This window comes from Oryctolagus cuniculus, chromosome 20 (assembly GCF_964237555.1).
Source record: "Oryctolagus cuniculus chromosome 20, mOryCun1.1, whole genome shotgun sequence".
NCBI lineage: Eukaryota > Metazoa > Chordata > Mammalia > Lagomorpha > Leporidae > Oryctolagus > Oryctolagus cuniculus.
The window spans coordinates 16,549,089-16,570,249 of record NC_091451.1 but is presented as its reverse complement, the minus strand read 5'-3'; the positions used below and the strand labels follow the sequence as shown (position 1 = coordinate 16,570,249).

Below are 21,161 nucleotides of genomic sequence, written 5' to 3'. Positions count from 1 at the left end.
GGAGCCCTGAGCACATAGAGCCCACCTACAGTGACTGCACAGAGACCCAGCCACATCCTGCACCCTCCCCACACAGCCATAGTGTTTCTACACTCCAACACACAAGGCTACCAATGGTCAAGGTCCCCAAGGATTTGGTATTGTGATGCTTCCTGTTTGGTTTTGTTATATCAGATTGTTTTAGCTATTTGGGGTCTCTTGCATTTACATGTGAATTTTAGCATTTGGTTTTTCTAGATCTGAGAAGAATGTCCTTGATATTTTGATAGGGATCACATTGAATCTATAAATTTCTTTTTGTAGTACGGATATTTTGCTTGTATTAATTCTTCTAATCCATGAGCATGGAAGATTTTTCCATGTTTTGGTATTGTCTTCTATTTCTTCAATATTTTGTAATTTTTATTGTAGAGATATTTCACTTTCTTGGTTGACTTTATTCCAAGGTATTTAATTTTTTTGTAGCTATTGTGAGTGTGGCTGATCTTACAAGTTATTTCTCAGCCATGGCATTGTCTGTGTATACAAAGGCTATTGATTTTTGTGTTATTTTTTTTTTGACAGGCAGAGTGGACAGTGAGAGAGAGAGACAGAGAGAAAGGTCTTCCTTTTGCTGTTGGTTCACCCTCCAATGGCTGCCGCGGCCGGCGCACTGTGCTGATCCGATAGCAGGAGCCAGGTACTTATCCTGGTCTCTCATGGGGTGCAGGGCCCAAGGACTTGGGCCATCCTCCACTGCACTCCCTGGCCACAGTGAAAGCTGGCTTGGAAGAGGGGCAACTGGGACAGAATCCGGCGCCCTGACCGGGACTAGAACCCAGTGTGCCGGCGCCGCAAGGTGGAGGATTAGCCTAGTGAGCCGCGGCGCTGGCCTTTTGTGTTATTTTTATATCTTGCAACTTTATCAAACTCTCTTATAAGTTCCAATAGACTCTTATCACAGTTTTTTGGTTCCCTCTATGTGTGGAATCATGACATCTGCAAACAGATTTAGCCATGTTAGCTTTTATTTGAGCCAAAATTTATGTTTTAAACAATATTAAGATTTTATAATTCATATAAAATGTGTTTATCTGAACATTTTAATGAACCTATGCTAAGCTTTCCTTATCACTGCAAATTTGTTTGGACAATTGAAATTAAAATGGGTAAATCTGAGTAATCATGAGCCATGTGAAAACCAGAAAATAACAACATTGATTGTCCAGTATATCTGTTTTTAAATTCTGTACATGATACAGGTGCTCTGTGTGGTGAGAATTTGATGTGATTGGAGGTACATGGGCTCTGTGCCTGCTACCAAACACATGTGCCACTCCCCATTGTTTCACCAGTATGGCTTCCTTCCTCTGAACATCATGGGCTTCTGTGTAGTACATTACTTATTATCAAATAAACATTTGTTTTGTTTGTGGGAGGTTTCCGTTCATGAGCCCTTTAAGTGTTTGGAGAGGGCGGTTTATGACTGCTAAATAGAACTGAATAGAGTCTACCTAAGATGTCCATGGATGAGAATGGGTGAAAAAGTGTGCTGTTCACATACATGCTGCAGGTGTAAGAACCCAACAGTTTTTGAGTGGAAGAAAATTTTGGTCAGATGTCAATATATCTTTTTTTTTAACTTTTATTTAATGAATATAAATTTCCAAAGCATAGTTTATGGATTACAATGGCTCCCCCCCCATAACTTCCCTCCCACCCACAACCCTCCCCTTTCCCTCTCCTTCCCCCCTTCCATTCACATCAAGGTTCATTTTCAATTCTCTTTATATACAGAAGATCAGTTTAGCATATATTAAGTAAAGATTTCAACAGTTTGCACCCCCATAGAAACACAAAGTGAAAAATACTGTTTGAGTACTAGTTATAGCATTAAATCACAATGTACAGCACATTAAGGACAGAGATCCTACATGAGGAGTAAGTGCACAGTGACTCCTGTTATTGACTTAACAAATTGACACTCTTGTTTATGGCATCAGGAATCACCCTAGGCTCTTGTCATGAGTTGCCAAGGTTATGGAAGCCTTTTGAGATCAATGGAAAAATGTACTTTTATTTTACACATTTCAGACATATTATATAGTGAATCCTCATATGTCCACCATCTACATTTAACAATTACCCACTTATTTTCAGTCTTGTTTATTCCTTTGGAAACTCCATCTCCCAATATGTATACTTTAGAACAAATAAAAGCATTTTAGTTTTTAAATGTGATCCCAATTCAAGAATCACTTTAGCCTCACTGTCTTCTTTCTATTTCCTAACTTTTCCACCCTTTCCCAGCTCCTCTTTTTATTTTCACTTTCAGCACTGCAACGCTGTTGGTCCACATCTGCCAGGACACTGACTCATAAAGTTCAGCCTGGGACCCTGAACAGCTCAGAGGGAGGAGCCAGACCAGAAGTTCCTCATACTCTGCACTCTTTTATCTGGACAATGGCTGCATAACGACTGCTCCATAATGACAGTGGGTGGGACGCTGATATACACCAGGATCACTCTTCTGCTGCTCTCGCTTGGGGTATCTCTGTCCATTCATGGCCTCTCCCAGGCCAGGCCCTCCCAGCATTTCAGCTCCCCGGAAGTGGTGATCCCCTTGAAGGTGACCAGCAGGGGTAGAGGTGCAAAGGCTCCAGGATGGCTCTCCTACCGCCTGCGGATTGGGGGCCAGAGGCACATTGTCCACATGAGGGTCAAGAGGCTGTTGGTTTCCACACACCTCCCTGTGTTCACCTACACAGAGCAGCATGGCCTCCAGGAGGATCATCCCTTTGTCCCTGATGACTGTTACTATCATGGTTACGTGGAGGGGGTCCCTGAGTCTCTGGTTGCCCTCAGCACCTGTTCTGGAGGTTTTCAAGGAATCCTACAGATATACAGCCTCCCTTATGAAATCAAACCTATTGGGCACTCTACAACATTTGAACACCTCTTGTATCAGATAGTTCATGATAACACAGAATCATCATATTTGAAATGTGGGTTAACAGAAGAGGCAATAGAACATCAACTGGAGTTGCAAGCATCATATAATTCTACTCTGAAACAAAGTTCTATTTCAGGATGGTGGACTCACTGGCGGTTTGTTGAACTGGCAGTAGTTGTGGACCATGTTAGATTTCTTTACTCCCAAAGTAATGTGTCAGTGGTGCAGTATGAAATATTTCATGTTATCAATATAGTAGACGAATTTTATCACCCTATACAGGTTGATATAACTTTGACTGGTATTGAGATCTGGAATAAAGGAAACCCAATTTCAACCAGTAAGGCTTTAGAAGAACTGCTATCAGATTTTGCTATTTGGAAGCATTCACATCTTGATCCCCATCTTCAGTATGACACTGTACATCTTTTCATAAATGAAAAATATAACGCAACAGTTGGTATGGCCTATATTGAAGGAATATGTGATCCCCCTTTTAACTGTGCAGTTAGTGTTTTTGAAAGCCAAGACTTATTTCTTTGTGCACTTACTATGGCCCATGAACTTGGTCATAATTTGGGTATGAGGCATGATGATCAGTGGTGCGCATGCGAAGTAGAGTGGTGCCTAATGTACACCTACAGACGGAATACAACTAAATTCAGCAACTGCAGTTATGCGCAATATTATGATACTACCAGGAATCCTGGAATGTGTATTCACTCTCCTCCATATACAGGGTATGTCTCTGGGTTGAAGTTCTGTGGGAACAGGGTGGTCGAAGAAGGAGAGGAGTGCGACTGTGGATCTGTACATCAGTGTGAACGTGATCCCTGTTGTCTTTTGGACTGTGCTCTGAGGCCTGGCGCTGCTTGTGCTTCTGGCAGTTGTTGCAAAGACTGCAAATTCTTGCCACCAGGGACTTTATGTAGACAGCAGGTCAGTGAATGTGACCTTCCAGAGTGGTGCAATGGGACATCACACGAGTGCCCGGATGATGTATATATACAGGATGGCACCCCCTGTATGGGTGGTGCCTCCTGCTATGCAAAGACATGTAATAACCCTGATGTTCAGTGCAAGGAGATTTTTGGCCGAGAGGCAAGGAGTGCGTCTGAGATTTGCTACAGTGAAGTGAACACCCAAGGAAATCGTTTTGGCCACTGCGGTATCGTAGAAACAACATATGTAAAATGTATGGCTCCTGATATCATGTGTGGGAGAATTCAGTGTGAAAACGTCCACAAAGTTCCCAATCTGAAGGAACACTCTACCGTGCACCAGTATCACTTCAATGATACCACTTGCTGGGGCACTGATTATCACTTAGGGATGTCCATACCTGACATTGGTGAGGTGAAAGATGGCACGGTGTGCGCTCCAGGAAAGATCTGCATTGGCAGGAAATGTGCCAGTGTGAATCCTGTGCCACAAAACTGCGAGCCCCTGCATTGCAGCCTGAGAGGAGTCTGCAATAACAGACAGCACTGCCACTGTCGCCACGGGTGGGCACCTCCCAACTGCAGCTATGAAGGCCATGGAGGGAGCGTGGATAGCGGTCCACCTCCTACAAACAGGAGGGAAGGATTAAGCGTGGTAGGAAATGTGGGTTACACTTCGGTATTACTTGTGATTCCTTTGATTGCTATAATTTTATATTGCCTTTTTGTACTGTGTAAGAAAGAAAAGGATAGAAATAAAGAAGTTGAAATAACAGAGGAAGCAGAATCCACAGAAACAGAAGAATATTGAGCACACAAAAAGGGATCAGGTGAAACAAAACTGGAAGAAAGGAGAGCAAAGAAAAGAGAACAGCAGGAAAGGGAGACAAAGTGGAAGCCCAAGGCTCATACTTCCTTCAACAGGATCTCTTTTACTTTGATTGTAAGGAAACTGGACTCATCTAACCATTTGGACAAAAATTCAATAACAACTCATGGCAATCCCGCAAGCATTAGATATCACAACACCGGATTCCTACATGGTTTTACATACTTTTCAATGTTTGAAGCAACATTAAACATTCATTTTCCCAAAGTTGTCTCACTATGTTCTCAAGCAAAAGCCTAGAAAAGCCCTACTTTAAAGCTGCTCACTCTCTCAGTTCTAAACCTCCTCTCATGTCTGGGATGTGTGCCCACCTAGCACATTTCTGTTTGGTACAGTTGGCTGTAAACAAGGGCCCATAAGAAATAACCCAGAGTGACAGATGGCAGGAGAAGGTATTTTTCTTTCCTTTGTATTTAGCATTTCTGACAGCATCATTTTTGGCTGCAGCCATTCACCCTCGTGGGCCTGGTTGTTTTTGGATTCCAGTTTTGTCGTTACTCTGTTCTTCCTTAGAAGTACCAGCAGCTGTTAGTCACCAACTCTCTCAGTGTCTGTATTGCAGATTGGATTGGCTGGGTGTTCCTCCTGTGAGTTCCTGAAGCCCCAGAACCAGCTGAGTATCATGTCCTCCTTAGAGATCTCAGTCCCTGTTTCACAGGGGGCTTCTTGTGAACTCCTCTGCTCTGGTGAATACAATCTCTTGCCTCTGTCTTGCTGACCCTAGAGGGTTTTAGGGGCCTTCTGTAATCACCTTCTTTGTTGTAGTAAGTTGTGTTATCCAGAAGCACACACTGAATTGGGGTTTAGAGTGAAAGATCCTGACACCAACAGCTGCGTAAATGATGGTTATGAACTCAGTATTATGAATGGGAAATTGAATTACATTTTCGCATTGGCTAGTCAGGCAGCAAAATGTTGTTTGATAGAGTTTTTGGAGTTGTGTCAAAATGATCTGATCTTCTCATTCAGTCCTTGCTCAGTCATGAATATGGATGCCCTGGGAAGGGTATGAGCCTGTTGGGGCATCTCTCTAAACTGAGGTCAAACCAAAGAGCTCATATCTGGGTTCCCTAATGGAGATCTTAAGCCTTGCCAGTGCTCATCAAGACTTTGCTGGAAGGCATATCTAGGTGGCTTTTTTGGATACTCCACAGTGCAGTATTAGCACAGCTCTGATCTGCTTTTGCAAATATGTCCTGGCAACAACCTCCCGGATTCTTGTGGATGCCTCTGCCTGTGGGGCACATTAAAAGTGGGAAGTTAGTAGGAAGAACCACAGTCTACATTCTGTTTGCTAGTGGGGATGAAAGTATACTTATTGTTTCTCTAATCCAGTGTTCCCATTTCCCTCACTGTGATGGCAAGTATTCTGATAGCTTTAGTTGATTTCCATGTGTCATGATGCAGATCCTTATCACCAACCTGAGCACGTAGTCACTGTAGCCTGCCAGGTTGGGATTGCCGATCCTATGCATTCATACCTACCACTGGGTTTGTGAACCAAGAAGTTCCTGAGGAGATCACTTGGGTTTTGCACCTTCACCTTGGTATTCCTGTCTTATAACAGCAGCCCTTGATGATTAGGCTCAGTTACCCCTATCAAGGGTTGATCCCTCTTTTTGTTGCTGTTATGAAGACACACTGGGTTCAGAATTCCCAGGTGATAGTGCCATTTTATAAAGCATTATGATTCTAACTTTATACTCATAAGATTAACCATACACTAAGTAAAGAGTTCAACAAATTATATCTAGGAGAAAAAAAACACCATTCCTCAACAGTTGAGACAAGGGGTTAAAAATCCTCACATCTCAAAGTGTCGATTTCATTCCTATAGATTGCCTTTTAGGTACTCTATTAGTTATTACAGATCAGGGGAAACATATGGTCTTTGTTTTTGGGACTGGCTTATTTCACTAAGTATAATGGTTTCCAGTTGCATCCATCTTATTGCAAACAACAAGATTTCATTTTGCTTTTTTTTTACTGCTGTGTAGTATTCCATTGTGTATACATAACATAATTTCTGATATCAGGTCTTCTGTTGATGGGCATCTGGGTTGATTCTATATGTTAGCTGTTGTTAATTGAGCTGCAATAAACATGGAGTACAGATAACTCATATGCTGACAAATTCCAAGGAGTGGAATGGCAAGGTCATATGGTAGGTCTATATTCAGATTTCTCCATATTGTGTTTCACAGTGGCTGTACCACATTACATTCCCACTAATAGTCGATTCAGGTACCTTTTCTCTCACATCTGTGCCAGCATTTGTTTTTGTTGATTTCTGTATGAGATCCATTCTAAGTAGGGTGAAGTGATCTCATTGTGGTTTTGATTTGCATTTCCCTGATGCCTAGTGATCCTGAGCATTTTTTCATGTGACTGTTGGCCATTTTAATTTCCTCTTTTGAAAAATGCCTGTTCAATTTCTTTGTCCACATCCAGCTTCATTCTAATGTGATCAGAAAAGATGCATGGAATGATTTTGATTTTTTTGGAATTTGCTGATACTTGATTTATGTCCTAGAATATGATCTATCCTAGAGAAAGTTCCATGCTTCTGCAAGTATATGTTCAAAGGTTCTGTAGGTATTAATTAGGTCCATTTGGTCCATAGTGTCAATTAGCTCTGTTGTTTCTTTGTTGATTTTCTGTCTAGTTGATCTGTCCATTGATGAAAGTAGGGTGTTGAAGTCTCCAATTACTATTGTGTTGGAGTCTATGTCTCCCTTTAGATCCATTAGTATTAGTTTTAAATAGCCAGGCACCCAGGCATTGGGTACATATACATTTATTATAGTCACATCTTCCTGTTGAATTGATCCCTTAGTCATTAGATTGTGCCTTCTTTGTCCCTTTTAACAGTGTTTTTGTTAAAGTCTGCTTTGTCTAATATTAAGTTCAGTACACCTGGTCATTTCTGATTTCTGTTATCATGGAATATCTTTTTCCATCCTTTCACTTTCAATCTGTGTGCATCTTTGTAGATGAGGTATTTTTTTTGTAGGCAGAAAATAGATGGGTCTTATTTTTTATTCATTCAGTCAGTCTGTAGCTTTTCCTGGACAATTTAGATTACTTATATTCAAGGTAACTGTTAATAAGTAATGACTTGGCCCTGCCATTTTTTCCCATAAATATTCCTAATGTTTACTTTGGATTTCCTTTGTACTTTTATTGGAAGATTTTCTGCCTTCACATTCTTCCTCCATAATGATGTCCATCAGTCTGTGTTTCTGTGTGTAGCACATTCTTAAACATCTTATGTAAGGCTAGAGGAATGTTGACAAATTCTCTTAATTTCTGTTTGTTATGAAAGGTCTTTAACCTTCATTTGTAAATGAGAGCTTTGCAGGGTACAGTGTTCTGGCTTGACAGTTTTTTCTCTCAATAGTTGAATGATGTCTTTCCATTGTTTCCTAGCGTGTAGGGTTTCTGATGAGATGTCAGCTGTAAGTCTGTTTGAAGATCCTCTGAACATTTTACGGCATTTCTCTCATGTGCATTTTAGAACCTTTTCTTTATGTTTTACTATGGAAAGTTTGAGTACAATGTATCATGGTGAAGATCTTTTCTGGTTATGTCTATTAGGAGTTCTATATGCTTCTTGTCTTGGATGTCTCTGTTTTCTGTAAATATTTCACTAGAAAGGCCTTGTAATCCATATTCTCTTTCCACACCTTTGGGAACTCCTAAAAGCCTATGTTGGGTTGTTTTATAGTTTCCCATAAATTTCCAATGCTGTTTTTAATTTTTCTAACATCTGATTTTTTTTGTCTGACTGAAATATTTCCAGAAATTTGTCTTCTAGCTTAGATATTGTTTCTCCTGCCTCACCTAGTCCATTGTTAAGGCTCTCTACCATTTTCTAATTTGACTTATAGAATTCTTTTTTTAAAAATGTTTATTTTATTTATATGAAAGAGGGGGGCTTCCATCTGCTGATTCACTCCCCAAATGGAGCTGAGTCGATCCAAAGCCAGGACCCAGGAGCTTCTTCTGAGTATCCCACATGATGCAGAGGCCTAAGGACTTGGCTCATCCTCCACTGCTTTTCCAGGTGCATTACCAGGGAGTTGTATCAGAAGTAGAGCAGCCGAGAGTCGAATCAGTGCCCATATGGGTTTACTGGCGTTGCAGGCTGCTGCTTTAGTCCACTGTGCCACAGTTCTGGCCCTAGAATTCTTCATTTCTACTATTTTATTTTTATTTCTCTTTAAAATATCAATTTCATGGGAAAATTTTTCATTCATGTCATGTATGGATTTCTTTATTTATGGATTTGCTTCTGATTGTTTATGAGTAATTTGATTAATCTTTAGAATTCCATTTCAGGCATTTCAACAATCTCTTCATCTTCATATTCTAATATTGAGTGTTGTGTTCCTTTTGGAGGGGTATCATGTTTTCTTCCTTATTCTTGTTTCTTGAATTTCTGCATTTAGTTTTTGGCATTTGTGGAAATACTTGTTGCTTTTTTTCCTCTGATGGCTTTTATCTTTGAGCTATACCTCTGTGGCTTAGTGGAATGTCTGCTCTTTCAGCAAATACCCAGAAGTGTGTTCTTCATGTGGCCAGGGAGCTTAGGTCAATCCTCCAGGGTGGGGTAGTATCCAGGGCCATACCCAAGTTCGGTGTGGTAGATCTCCTCTTGTTCACATAAGGGGAGATATGGTCACGTTTCTTGGTGTGGTCACACCCTTCCCTCCTCTCTTTCAAGGTGATCAATGCCTGGTATTAGCTCTCAGTGGGTGCAGTACTCATCTGTGTACTGCATGAACTGCACAAAGGATCTGTGCAGTCCTCAGTGTGAGCACAGATCCTGCTGCAATGACCCAACCCAGGCAATCAGGGAACTCTGAGTGTATAGCCATACATAGTGATTGCCCAGAGACTCAGCTCTACCCTGCATCTACTCATGCAGTCAGAGTCTTTACTGTTCCATTGTCTTAGCATTCAGGACTCCCACAGTCACGGGGTATACAGGAGCCACTCTGCCCCTCTATCCTGTCCCATCCACAGAGAGGATGAGACTTCCCAGAGTCTGTTTGCCTGTAGGTGCTCTGCCTAGGAGGTTTGGGCCCCAGAGGCCCCAGAGCCTGTGATATGTTGAGAGGCTTGGGACACTTCACAGACATATGTGGGTGCCCTGCCCTCACTCTTCCTTAAATCCTCCCAGCAAGACTCAAAGTCAGGAGGGAACATGGATTTTTCCTTGGATCACACTGTGTGCAATAGCAGCCAGCCACCTCCCTACTCATGTCACAGTCATTCTAGGTACACATAGGGGTCTCTGCAGCCAGTGCTAATGTCAGAATGGCTCCTACTTCCTAGCTGTTGCTGGGTGTGCACACTGGACCAGCTGTGTTTGCCTCTGCTGACAAGATGGCTACTGTTACTGCCAGTTACTAGATGTATCCACAAGAGCTACTACCTACTTAAATCCAAAATGGTGCTCACCCTCACTCAGCCAGTTGCAGGGTGCTGTTGTGGGGGCATGGGGAGAGGGATATGTACCATTTTTCTTTTTCTCTGGGTAAGTGGGCACCCTGCTCCCCTCAGGGCTCTGGGCTGGACTCAAAAACAGTGTAGTCCACTGGGTTCTTCTTCCAGCTATGTCACCAGTGGCACAGTCCACTGAAGTCTGATCTCACCTTGCTCTCCACAGCTGGTGCTTTCTCTTGTGTTTATAATTTCAAAATCTTGATAAAATGATGTTCTTATCAATGTATAATGTGCTTCTTTGTGTCTTTTTACAATTTTTCATTTAAAGTCAGTTTTTATCTGAAATGAGCAAGATACTCTTGTTCACTTTTGTTTTCCACGGTTTTTCTTTTTCTAATCCTTTACTTCCAGTCTATATATATCTTCATCTATGAAGTGATAGTTTTGTAGGCAAGTATATGGTTGGGTTTAGTTTTTTTTTTATTCCGATCAAATTACACAGGAGACTTTAATTCCTTTAAAGTTAAAGTGAATATTGAAATAAATAACTACTGCCAACTTGGTGATTACTTACTGATTTTTTTTGACAGGCAGAGTTAGTGAGAGAGACAGAGAGAAAGGTCTTCATTCCGTTGGTTCACCCCACAAATGGATGCTACGGCTGGTGTGCTGCGGCCGGCGCTGTGCCTATCCAAAGCCAGGAGACAGGTGCTTCCTCCAGGTCTCCCATGCGGGTACAGGGCCCAAGCACTTGGGCCATCCTCCACTGCCAACCCGGGCCACAGCAGAGAGCTGGACTGGAAGAGGAGCAACTGGGACTAGTATCTGGTGCCCCAACTGGATCTAGAACTCGGGATGCCGGTGCCACAGGTGGAGGACTAGCCAAGTGAGCTGCAGCGCCGGCCACCAATTGTTTTATATGTATCTGTTGCTTTGTTCCTGTCTTGTTATTTCTCCATATGTTTTGGTAGCTTAATGTCATGATTGGTTGGATTCTCTTCTGTTTCTCTCTTTGTGTATGTGACTGATAGTTAATTTTTTCTGGTTATACATTTTTCCTGATGGTGGTTATGATTCTGTGACTCCCTTCATTATTTATTGTTGGGCTAATCTAATGGTGATGAAGTCTCTCAGTTTTTGCTTGTCTGGAAAAGAGTCTATTTCTCCTTCACCTCCAAAGGGTAGTTTGCTTGATATAGTATACTTTGTTGGAAGATTTTAAAAAAATTTCTAGATTATGACTATATCATTCCATTCTCTTCTGGATTGTAGGGTTTCTGTTGAGTCTTCTGTTAGTCTAATAGATGTTCCTCTATATGTATTTTTGTATTGGTATTTGGTATTTTTCCTTCATTGTCTTTAGGATTAGCTCCTGTCCTCACTTTGTCAATTTGAGTATGTCTTGGAGAATCTCGGTTTTGTTTTAGTCTGGTTGGGCGGGCCCTTTGAGCTCCCTGTATCTCCTTGTCTGTATCTCTTCTAACAGTTGGCAAATTGTCAACCATTACATTATCTCAGTGCATTTTATTTTCTATTTTTCCATGGTATTCCTATAATACAAATACATATACATTTAATATTATATCTAGTAGGCTTTATTTATTCTTTTTCCTTTATTTTTATCCAACTGGTTTTTTTCCCAAAAATCTTGTCCTCAAGATCAGAAATTCTTTCTTTTTAAAGGAAATATTTACTCATTTGAAAGTCAGAGTTACAGAGATGGAGATGGAGAGGGAGAGGGAGAGGGAGAGGGAGAGGGAGAGGGGAGGGAGAGGGAGAGAGAGGGAGGGAGAGGGAGGGAGAGAGACGGAGAGAGAGAGAGAGATTGAGAAATCGGTTGATTTGTTTGATTTCATCCTCTGGTTCACTCACTAGGTGGCTGCCACACCTGGGACAGTACCAGGCTGAATCCAGGAGCTGGGAGCTTCTTCCAGTTCTCCCACATGGCAGGGAGGAGCCCAAACACTTGGGCCATCTTGCATTGCTTTTTCCAGGCACATTAGTATGGAACTGGGTTGGAAGTGGAGCAGCTGGGACATGAACCAGTGCCATATGGGATACTGGCATTGTAGGCAGCAGTTTTACCTTCCATGTCACAATGCTAGCCCACAGAAATCTTTCTTCTGCTGATCATTTTTACTGATTTTGCACTAGTTGGTGCAAGCCTGCATTAGTGGTATGCAGACGGGTCCTTCCCAGGTCCCAGGGGGTGAGCACAGGTGTCCTTGGTACTTACAGAACCATCAGTCATGGGATCAGAGCTACAGGATGCATTAGAGTCCTTCCCCAAGTCTCAAATTTCAAATGCAGATCATGCTAACAAATATAACGCTAGTAGTTACAGTATTGGATCTGCAAGGATAGAGGGATACTTTCCTCAATCCCGTGAGACAACTGTGGGTCATATTAGGTATTATGCACTCACAGAGCCCAGTTTGAAACAGGAAGGCAGAACCTCCTGGTCCCACCAGTGAGTTCAAGTTAGCCATGGCTCAAAACTACAGTATAGAGAACAGATTGCACCAGTTTCCACAGGGCATGAAAGGGTGTTGATTCGGCTTGTTCTCTGGCAACCAAGCACCCTTTGATATGCAATGCAAAAGGGGAATTCTTCGGGTCTGGACCTCTGGGCTTGGATATTGTCTCTGTCTAGACCAAAAATCCAAGAGTTTTGGGTCTAGACAATGAGTGGATTTCCACAGGATGTGCGAAGAGTAATCTTGGCTCTGACGCTTGTGCCTATGAATCCTGCAGCTGATGTCTGCCCTATGAAGTGCCCTGGCTGTAGCTCTGGGATTTGTTACAGAGATGGGGCAGCCTGGTGTCTTCTAGGACCAAATGGAGCTTAGTAGGTACTGTTCTGCAGAGGCTTGAGCCTAGGGCTTTGGGTGGGCAGCAGTGAGGCTTCTTTATATAAAGTAAATCTGTCAGTCAGACCCCAGTAAATTTGCTAGCCAGGATTAATGTCAGTTTCCCAGGTTTTGAAATTCTTTTTTCTTTCTTTTTTTCTTTCCTTTTTTTAAAACTTTTATTTAATGAATATAAATTTCCAAAGTACGGTTTATGGATTACAATGGCTTCCCCCCCATAACGTCCCTCCCACCCGCAACCCTCCCCTCTCCCACTCCCTCTCCCCTTCCATTCACATCAAAATTCATTTTCGATTCTCTTTATATACAGAAGATCAGTTCAGCATACATTGAGTAAAGATTTCAACAGTTTGCTCCCACATAGAAACATAAAGTGAAAAATAATAGATGATTTTTTTTCTTTTTTTTTCCTTTTTTGGAATTCAAAGTCAAGTTTATTCTGGTGCAAAACCAATTTTGAAATCCATATGCATAATTTTTTCATAACATGCATTTCCATGAACTTTTTGAAGACCCTGTCATCTGTTTTGTGTCAGTGAAATTGTACGTATATTTGTGATTATTCTCTATTTATGGAAAGTGGTACCTGTTTTTCATCTACGGAGCACGTAAAACTGTATTTTTAGGCTGGTGCCACAGCTCAATAGGCTAATCCTCCACCTTGCGGCGCCGGCACACTGGGTTCTAGTCCCGGTTGGGGCACTGAATTCTGTCCCGGTTGCCCCTCTTCCAGGCCAGCTCTCTGCTGTGGCCTGGGAGTGCAGTGGAGGATGGCCCAAGTGCTTGGGCCCTGCACCCCATGGGAGACCAGGAGAAGTACCTGGCTCCTGGCTTCGGATCAGCACGGTGCGCCGGCAGCAGCGCGCCGGCCGTGGCAGCCATTGGAGGGCGAACTAACGGCAAAAAAGAAAGACCTTTCTCTCTCTCTCTCTCACTGTCCACTCTGCCTGTCAAAAAAAAAAAAAAAAACCTGTATTTTTAAAGAAACAAATACCTCTCACAAATTGTTTAAAAATAAAATTGTTAAATGTGAATTTAACAAGAATCTCATGTTTTGAAACTACAAAACACCGATGAAAGAAATCAAGGATGACTAAGCCGTTAGCAAGGTGTACCATAGGCTGGAGGATTCAACAGAGCAAAGATGGCAGTTCTTACAGGTTCAGCATTATTTCATCAAAGCCGCATCGACATTTTTCTCCCCTTCCAGCGCCGATGTGTGGACTCGGAGCCCTGGACGTCGCAACTCTCCCCGCTGTTGTCTGTGTGACATGCACTCCCCTTCCCGCACTGGCGAGCAGACACTGCGGCTTCAGCGGCACCCGCGGCTCAATAGATGATTTTTTAAATGATGATGAAATCAGATCAGACCTATTGTCATGTTTAACCCAGTGAGAGTCAAGTTGGGAATTGATAATTTCTTTTTTTTTTTTTTTTTTTTTTTACAGAAGATCAGTTTAGTATACATTAAGTAAAGCTTTCAACAGTTTGCACCCCCATAGAAACACAAAGTGAAATATACTGTTTGAGTACTCGTTATAGCATTAAGTCTCAATGTACAGCACATTAAGGACAGAGATCCTACATGAGGAGTAAGTGCACAGTGACTCCCGTTGTTGACTTTACAAATTGACACTCTTGTTTATGGCCTCAGTAATCTCCCCATGCTCCAGTCATGAGTTTCCAAGGCTATGGAAGCCCCTTGAGTTCTCCGACTCTTATCTTGTTTAGACAAGGTCATAGTCAAAGTGGAGGTTCTCTCCTCCCTTCAGAGAAAGGTACCTCCTTCTTTGAAGACCTGTACTTTCCACTGGGATCTCACTCACAGAGATCTTTCATTTAGGTTTTTTTTTTCTTTTTTTTACCAGAGTGTCTTGGCTTTCCATGCCTAAAATACTCTCATGTGCTCTTTAGCCAGATCCGAATGCCTTAAGGGCTGATTCTGAGGTCAGAGTGCTGTTTAGGACATCTGCCATTCTATGAGTCTGCTGTGTATCTCGCTTCCCATGTTGGATCACTCTCCCCTTTATTTATTCTATCGGTTAGTATTAGCAGGTACTAGACTTGTTTATGTTCTTCCTTTGACTCTTAGTCCTTTCATTATGATCAATTGTGAACTGAAATTGATCTCTTGGACTAGTGAGATGGCACTGGTACATGCCACCTTGATGGGATTGAATTGGAGTCCCCTGGTATGTTTCTAACTCTACCATTTGGGGCAAGTCAGCCTGAGCATGTCCCAAATTGTACATCTCTTCCCTCTCTTATTCCCACTCTTAGGTTTAACAGGGATCACATTTCAGTTAAATTTCAACACTTAAGAATAACTGTGTATTAATTACAGAATTAAACCAGTCATATTAAGTATAACAGACAAAAAAACTACTAAGAGGGATAAAGTATTAAGTTGTTCATTAACAGTCAGGGCTATGCTGATCAAGTCACTGTTTCTCACAGTGTCCATTTCACTTCAACAGGTTTCCTTTTTGGTGTTCAGTCAGTTGTCACCCATCAGGGAGAACATATGGTATTTGTCCCTTTGGGACTGCCTTACTTCACTCAGCATGATGTGTTCCAGATTCCTCCATTTTGTTGCAAATGACTGGATTTCGTTGTTTCTTACTGCGGTATAGTATTCCAAAGAGTACATATCCCATAATTTCTTTATCCAGTCTACCGTTGATGGGCATTTAGGTTGGTTCCAGGTCTTGGCTATTGTGAATTGAGCTGCAATAAACATTAGGGTGCAGACAGCTTTTCTGTTTGCCAATTTAAATTCCTTTGGGTAAATTCCAAGGAGTGGGATGGCTGGGTCGAACGGTAGGGTTATCTTCAGGTTTCTGAGGAATCTCCAGGCTGACTTCCATAGTGGCTTGACCAGTGTGCATTCCCACCAACAGTGGGTTAGTGTCCCTTTTTCCCCACATCCTCGCCAGCATCTGTTGTTGGTAGATTGCTGAATGTGAGCCATTCTAACCGGGGTGAGGTGAAACCTCATTGTGGTTTTGATTTGCATTTCCCTGATTGCTAGTGACCTTGAACAGTTTTTCATGTGCCTGTTGGCCATTTGGATTTCCTGTTTTGAAAAATGTCTATTGAGGTCCTTGGCCCCTCTCTTAAGTGGGTTGTTTGTTTTGTTTTTGTGGAGTTTCTTGATCTCTTTGTAGATTCTGGTTATTAACCTTTATCTGTTGCATAGTTTGCGAATATTTTTTCCCATTCTGTCGGTTGTCTTTTCACTCTCCTGACTGTTTCTTTTGCAGTACAGAAACTTCTCAATTTGATGCAATCCCAATAGTTGATTTTGGCTTTGACTGCCTGTGCTTCCCGGGTCTTTTACAGAAACTCTTTGCCTGTGCCAATATCTTGAAGGGTTTCACCAATGTTCTCTAGCAACTTGATGGTGTCAGGTCATAGATTTAGGTCTTTAATCCACGTTGAGTGGATTTTTGTGTAAGGTGTAAGGTAGGGGTCTTGCTTCATGCTTCTGCACGTGGAAATCCAGTTTTCCCAGCACCATTTATTGAATAGACTGTCCTTGCTCCAGGAATTAGTTTTAGATCCTTGATCAAATATAAGTTGGCTGTAGATGTTTGGATTGATTTCTGGTGTTTCAATTCTGTTCCGTTGGTCTATCCATCTGTTTCTGTACCAGTACCATGCTGTTTTGATTACAACTGCCCTGTAGTATGTCCTGAAATATCTGATATTGTGATGCCTCCGGCTTTGTTTTTGTTGTACAAGATTGCTTTAGCTATTTGAGGTCTCTTGTGCCTCCATATGAATTTCAGCATCATTTTTTCTAGATCTGAGAAGAATATCTTTGGTATCTTGATTGGGATTTTATTGAATCTATAAATTGCTTTTGGGAGAATGGACATTTTGATGATGTTGATTCTTCCAATCCATGAGCATGGAAGATTTTTCCATTTCTTGGTATCCTCTTCTATTTCTTTCTTTAAGGTTTTGTAATTCTCATCGTAGAGATCTTGAACGTCCTTGGTTAAGTTTATTCCAAGGTATTTGATTGTTTTTGTAGCTATTGTGAATGGGATTGATCTTAGCAGTTCTTTCTCAGCCATGGCATTGCTTGTGTATACAAAGGCTGTTGATTTTTGTGCATTGATTTTATATCCTGCCACTTTGCCAAACTCCTCTATGAGTTCCAATAGTCTCTTAGTAGAGTTCTTTGGATCTCCTAAGTAAAGAATCATATCGTCTGCAAAGAGGGATAGTTTGACTTCTTCCTTCTCAATTTGTATTCCTTTGATTTCTTTTTCTTCTCTGATGGCTCTGGCTAAAACTTCCAGAACTATGTTAAATAGCAATGGTGAGAGTGGGCATCCCTGTCTGGTACCAGATCTCAGTGGAAATGATTCCAACTTTTCCCCATTCAACAGGATGCCGGCTCTGGGTTTTTTATAAATTGCTTTGATTATATTGAGGAATGTTCCTTCTATACCCAATTTGCTTAGAGTTTTCATCATGAAAGGGTGTTGAATTTTATCAAATGCTTTCTCTGCATCAATTGAGATAATCATATGGTTTTTCTTTTGCAGTCTGTTAATGTGGTGAATCACATTGATTGATTTGCGAATGTTGAACCATCCCTGCATACCAGGGATGAATCCCACTTGGTCTGGGTGGATGATTTTCCTGATGTGTGTTGTATTCTATTGGCGAGAATTTTATTGAGGATTTTTGCGTCTATGTTCATCAGGGATATTGGTCTGTAATTTTCTTTCAGTGCTGCATCTTTTCTGGCTTAGGAATTAAGGTGATGCTGGCTTCATAGAAAGAATTTGGGAGGATTCCATCTTTTTCGATTGTTCTGAGTAGTTTGAGAAGAAATGGAATCAGTGCTTCTTTAAATGTCTGGTAGAATTCAGCAGTGAATCCATCTGGTCCTGGGCTTTTCTTTGTTGGGAGGGCCTTTAATACGATTTCAATTTCTGTTTCAGTTATGGGTCTATTTAGGTTTTCTATGTCTTCATGGTTCAATTTAGGTAGATTGCATGTGTCCAGGAATCTATCCATTTCTGATAGGTTTCCCTGTTTGCTGGCATACAAGTCCTTGTAGTAATTTATGATGCTTCTTTTTTGTTTCTGTGGTGTCTGTTGTTACGTTTCCTTTTTCGTCTCTGATTTTATTGATTTGGGTCTTTTCTCTTCTTTTTTTAGTTAGTTGGGCCAATGGGGTGTCAATTTTGTTTATTTTTTCAAAAAACCAGCTCTTCGCTTGGCTGATTTTTTGTAATGTTTTTTTTTTTTTTTTTGGATTCAATCCTGTTAATTTCTTCTCTGATTTGAATTATTTCTCTTCTCCTACTAGCTTTGGGTCTGGTTTGCTGCAAATTTCCTAGGTCCTTGAGATGTGCTGAAAGCTCATTTATTTGGTGCCTTTCCAATTTCTTGATATAGACCCCTATTGCTATAAACTTGCCTCTCATTTCTGCTTTTGCCGTATCCCATAAGTTTTGATATGTTGTGTTGTTATCCTCATTTACTTCCAGAAAGTTTCTGATTTCTCTTGATTTCTTGAATGACCCAGTGTTCATTCAGGAGCATGTTGTTCATTCTCCATGTGTTTGCATACTTTCTGGGGTTTCCTGAGTTGCTAATTTCCAGCTTCATTCCACTGTGGTCTGAGAAGCTGCATGGTATGATTCTAATTCTTTTAAATTTGCTGAGACTTGCTTTATGGCCTAGTATGTGATCAATCCTAGAGAAGGTTCCATGCACTGCTGAGAAGAATGTAAAGTCTTTAGATGTAGGATTGAAAGTTCTGTAGATATCTGTTAGATCCATTTGGGCAATAGTGTCAATTAAATCTGCTCTTTCCTTGTTGATCTTCTGTCTGGATGATCTGTCTATTTCTGAGAGTGGATTATTGAAGTCCCCCAGTACTATTGTATTGGAATCTAAGTCTCCCTTTAAGTCCCTTAACATATCTTTTAAATAGACTGGTGCCCTGTAATTAGGTGCATATACATTTATAATAGTTACATCTTCCTGTTGAATTGAACCCTTAACCATTATATAGTGCCCCTCTTTGTCTCTCTTAACAGTTTTTGTATTAAAGTTTATTTTGTCTGATATTAATATGGCTACACCTGCTTTTTTTTTTGGTTTTTGTTGGCATGGAATATCTTTTTCCAACCTTTCACTTTCAGTCTGCATGCATCTTTGTTAGAGAGATGTGTTTCTTGTAGGCAACAAATAGTTGGGTGTTGTTCCTTAAGCCAGTTAGCCAGTCTGTGTCTTTTAACTGGACAGTTCAGGCCATTCACGTTTAATGTGACTATTGATACATAGTGACTTTGCCCTGCCATTTTCCCGGAGATATTTTCTAGTATATGCTTTGAGCTTCCCATGCTCTTTTACTGGTAGGTGTTCTTCCTTTCCCTTCTTTCATATTGATGGCCATGTTTCTGTGTTTCTGAGTATAGCACATCTTTAAGTATCTTTTGCAGGGCCGGACAAGTGGCCACAAAGTCTTTCAATTTCTGTTTGCTATAAAAGGTCTTTATTTCACCTTCATTCACAAATGAGAGCTTGGCAGGATATAATATTCTGGGCTGGCAATTTTTCTCTCTTAGCACCTGTGCTATGTCTCGCCATTCCCTCCTAGCCTGTAGGGTTTCTGATGAGAAGTCTGCTGTGAGTCTGATTGGAGATCCTCTGAGAGTAATCTGACGTTTCTCTCTTGCACATTTTAGGATCTTTTCTTTATGTTTCACTGTGGTGAGTTTAATTACAACGTGTCGTGGTGAGGATCTCTTTTGGTCATGTTTACTGGGGGTTCTATGAGCTTCCTGTACTAGGATGTCTCTGTCCTTCTCCAAACCCGGAAAGTTCTCTGCTAGTATCTCACTAAAAAGGCCTTTTTTTTTCCATGTCTGATTTTTTTTAACTTTTATTTAATGAATATAAATTTCCAAAGTACAGCTTATGGATTACAATGGCTTCCCCCCCATATGGTCTCTCCCACCCGCATCCCTCCCCTTTCCCACTCCCTCTCCCCTTCCATTCACATCAGGATTCATTTTCGATTCTCTTTATCTACAGATGATGAGTTTAGCATACATTAAGTAAAGATTTCAACAGTTTGCTCCCACACAAACATAAAGTGAAAAATAATAGATGATTTTTTAAATGATGATGAAATCAGATCAGACCTATTGTCATGTTTAATCCCAGTGAGAGTCAAGTTGGGAATTGATAATTTCTTTTTTTTTTTTTTTTACAGAAGATCAGTTTAGTATACATTAAGTGAAGATTTCAACAGTTTGCACCCCCATAGAAACACAAAGCGAAATATACTGTTTGAGTACTCATCATAGCATTAAGTCTCAATGTACAGCACATTAAGGACAGAGATCCTACATGAGGAGTAAGTGCACAGTGACTCCCGTTGTTGACTTTACAAATTGACACTCTTGTTTATGGCATCAGTAATCTCCCTATGTAGCAGTCATGAGATTCCAAGGCTATGGAAGCCCCTTGAGTTCTCCGACTCTTATCTTGTTTAGACAAGGTCATAGTCAAAGTGGAGGTTCTCTCCTCCCTTCAGAGAAAGGTACCTCCTTCTTTGAAGACCTGTTCTTTCCACTGGGATCTCACTCGCAGAGATCTTTCATGTAGGTGGTTGTTTGTTTTTTTTTTTTTTTTTTTTTTGCCAGAGTGTCTTGGCTTTCCATGCCTGAAATACTCTCATGGGCTTTCAGCCAGATCCGAATGCCTTTAGGGCTATTCTGAGGTCAGAGTGCTGTTTACGACATCCGCCATTCTATGAGTCTGCTGTGTATCTTGCTTCCCATGTTGGATCACTCTCCCCTTTATTTATTCTATCGGTTAGTATTAGCAGGTACTAGACTTGTTTATGTTCTTCCTTTGACTCTTAGTCCTTTCATTATGATCAATTGTGAACTGAAATTGATCTCTTGGACTGGTGAGATGGCATTGGTACATGCCACCTTGATGGGATTGAATTGGAGTCCCCTGGTATGTTTCTAACTCTACCATTTGGGGCAAGTCAGCTTGAGCATGTCCCAAGTTGTACATCTCTTCCCTCTCTT

General features: G+C 41.2%; 6 protein-coding genes across 13 annotated transcripts in view; all 6 read left to right on the top strand.

Annotated features, from left to right (window-relative positions):
• LOC100342493 (disintegrin and metalloproteinase domain-containing protein 20) overlaps positions 1-4,969 on the top strand; it is a 30,937-nt gene extending 25,968 nt beyond the window's left edge. For 4 of the 5 annotated variants that reach the window (XM_051826309.2, XM_051826310.2, XM_070065161.1 and 1 more), the window contains one exon: positions 2,315-4,969. In XM_051826309.2, the coding sequence (XP_051682269.1) occupies positions 2,468-4,684 (2,217 nt within the window). In that variant the 5' untranslated portion in view covers positions 2,315-2,467 and the 3' untranslated portion in view covers positions 4,685-4,969. Of the gene's footprint in view, positions 1-2,289 lie in introns of all 5 variants that reach the window. The other variant, XM_070065162.1, reaches the window with a different exon arrangement.
• LOC100344015 (disintegrin and metalloproteinase domain-containing protein 21) overlaps positions 1-21,161 on the top strand; it is a 182,104-nt gene that overhangs the window by 25,877 nt on the left and 135,066 nt on the right. The gene's annotated exons all lie outside the window — the stretch shown is intronic.
• The window catches only part of LOC100343514 (disintegrin and metalloproteinase domain-containing protein 20-like), a 150,422-nt gene that overhangs the window by 25,887 nt on the left and 103,374 nt on the right, over positions 1-21,161 (top strand). The gene's annotated exons all lie outside the window — the stretch shown is intronic.
• Positions 1-21,161, top strand: part of LOC138842981 (disintegrin and metalloproteinase domain-containing protein 20-like) — a 126,548-nt gene that overhangs the window by 30,432 nt on the left and 74,955 nt on the right. The gene's annotated exons all lie outside the window — the stretch shown is intronic.
• LOC100343257 (disintegrin and metalloproteinase domain-containing protein 20) overlaps positions 1-21,161 on the top strand; it is a 90,721-nt gene that overhangs the window by 25,893 nt on the left and 43,667 nt on the right. The window lies entirely within an intron of this gene.
• The window catches only part of LOC100343004 (disintegrin and metalloproteinase domain-containing protein 20), an 82,527-nt gene that overhangs the window by 25,893 nt on the left and 35,473 nt on the right, over positions 1-21,161 (top strand). The gene's annotated exons all lie outside the window — the stretch shown is intronic.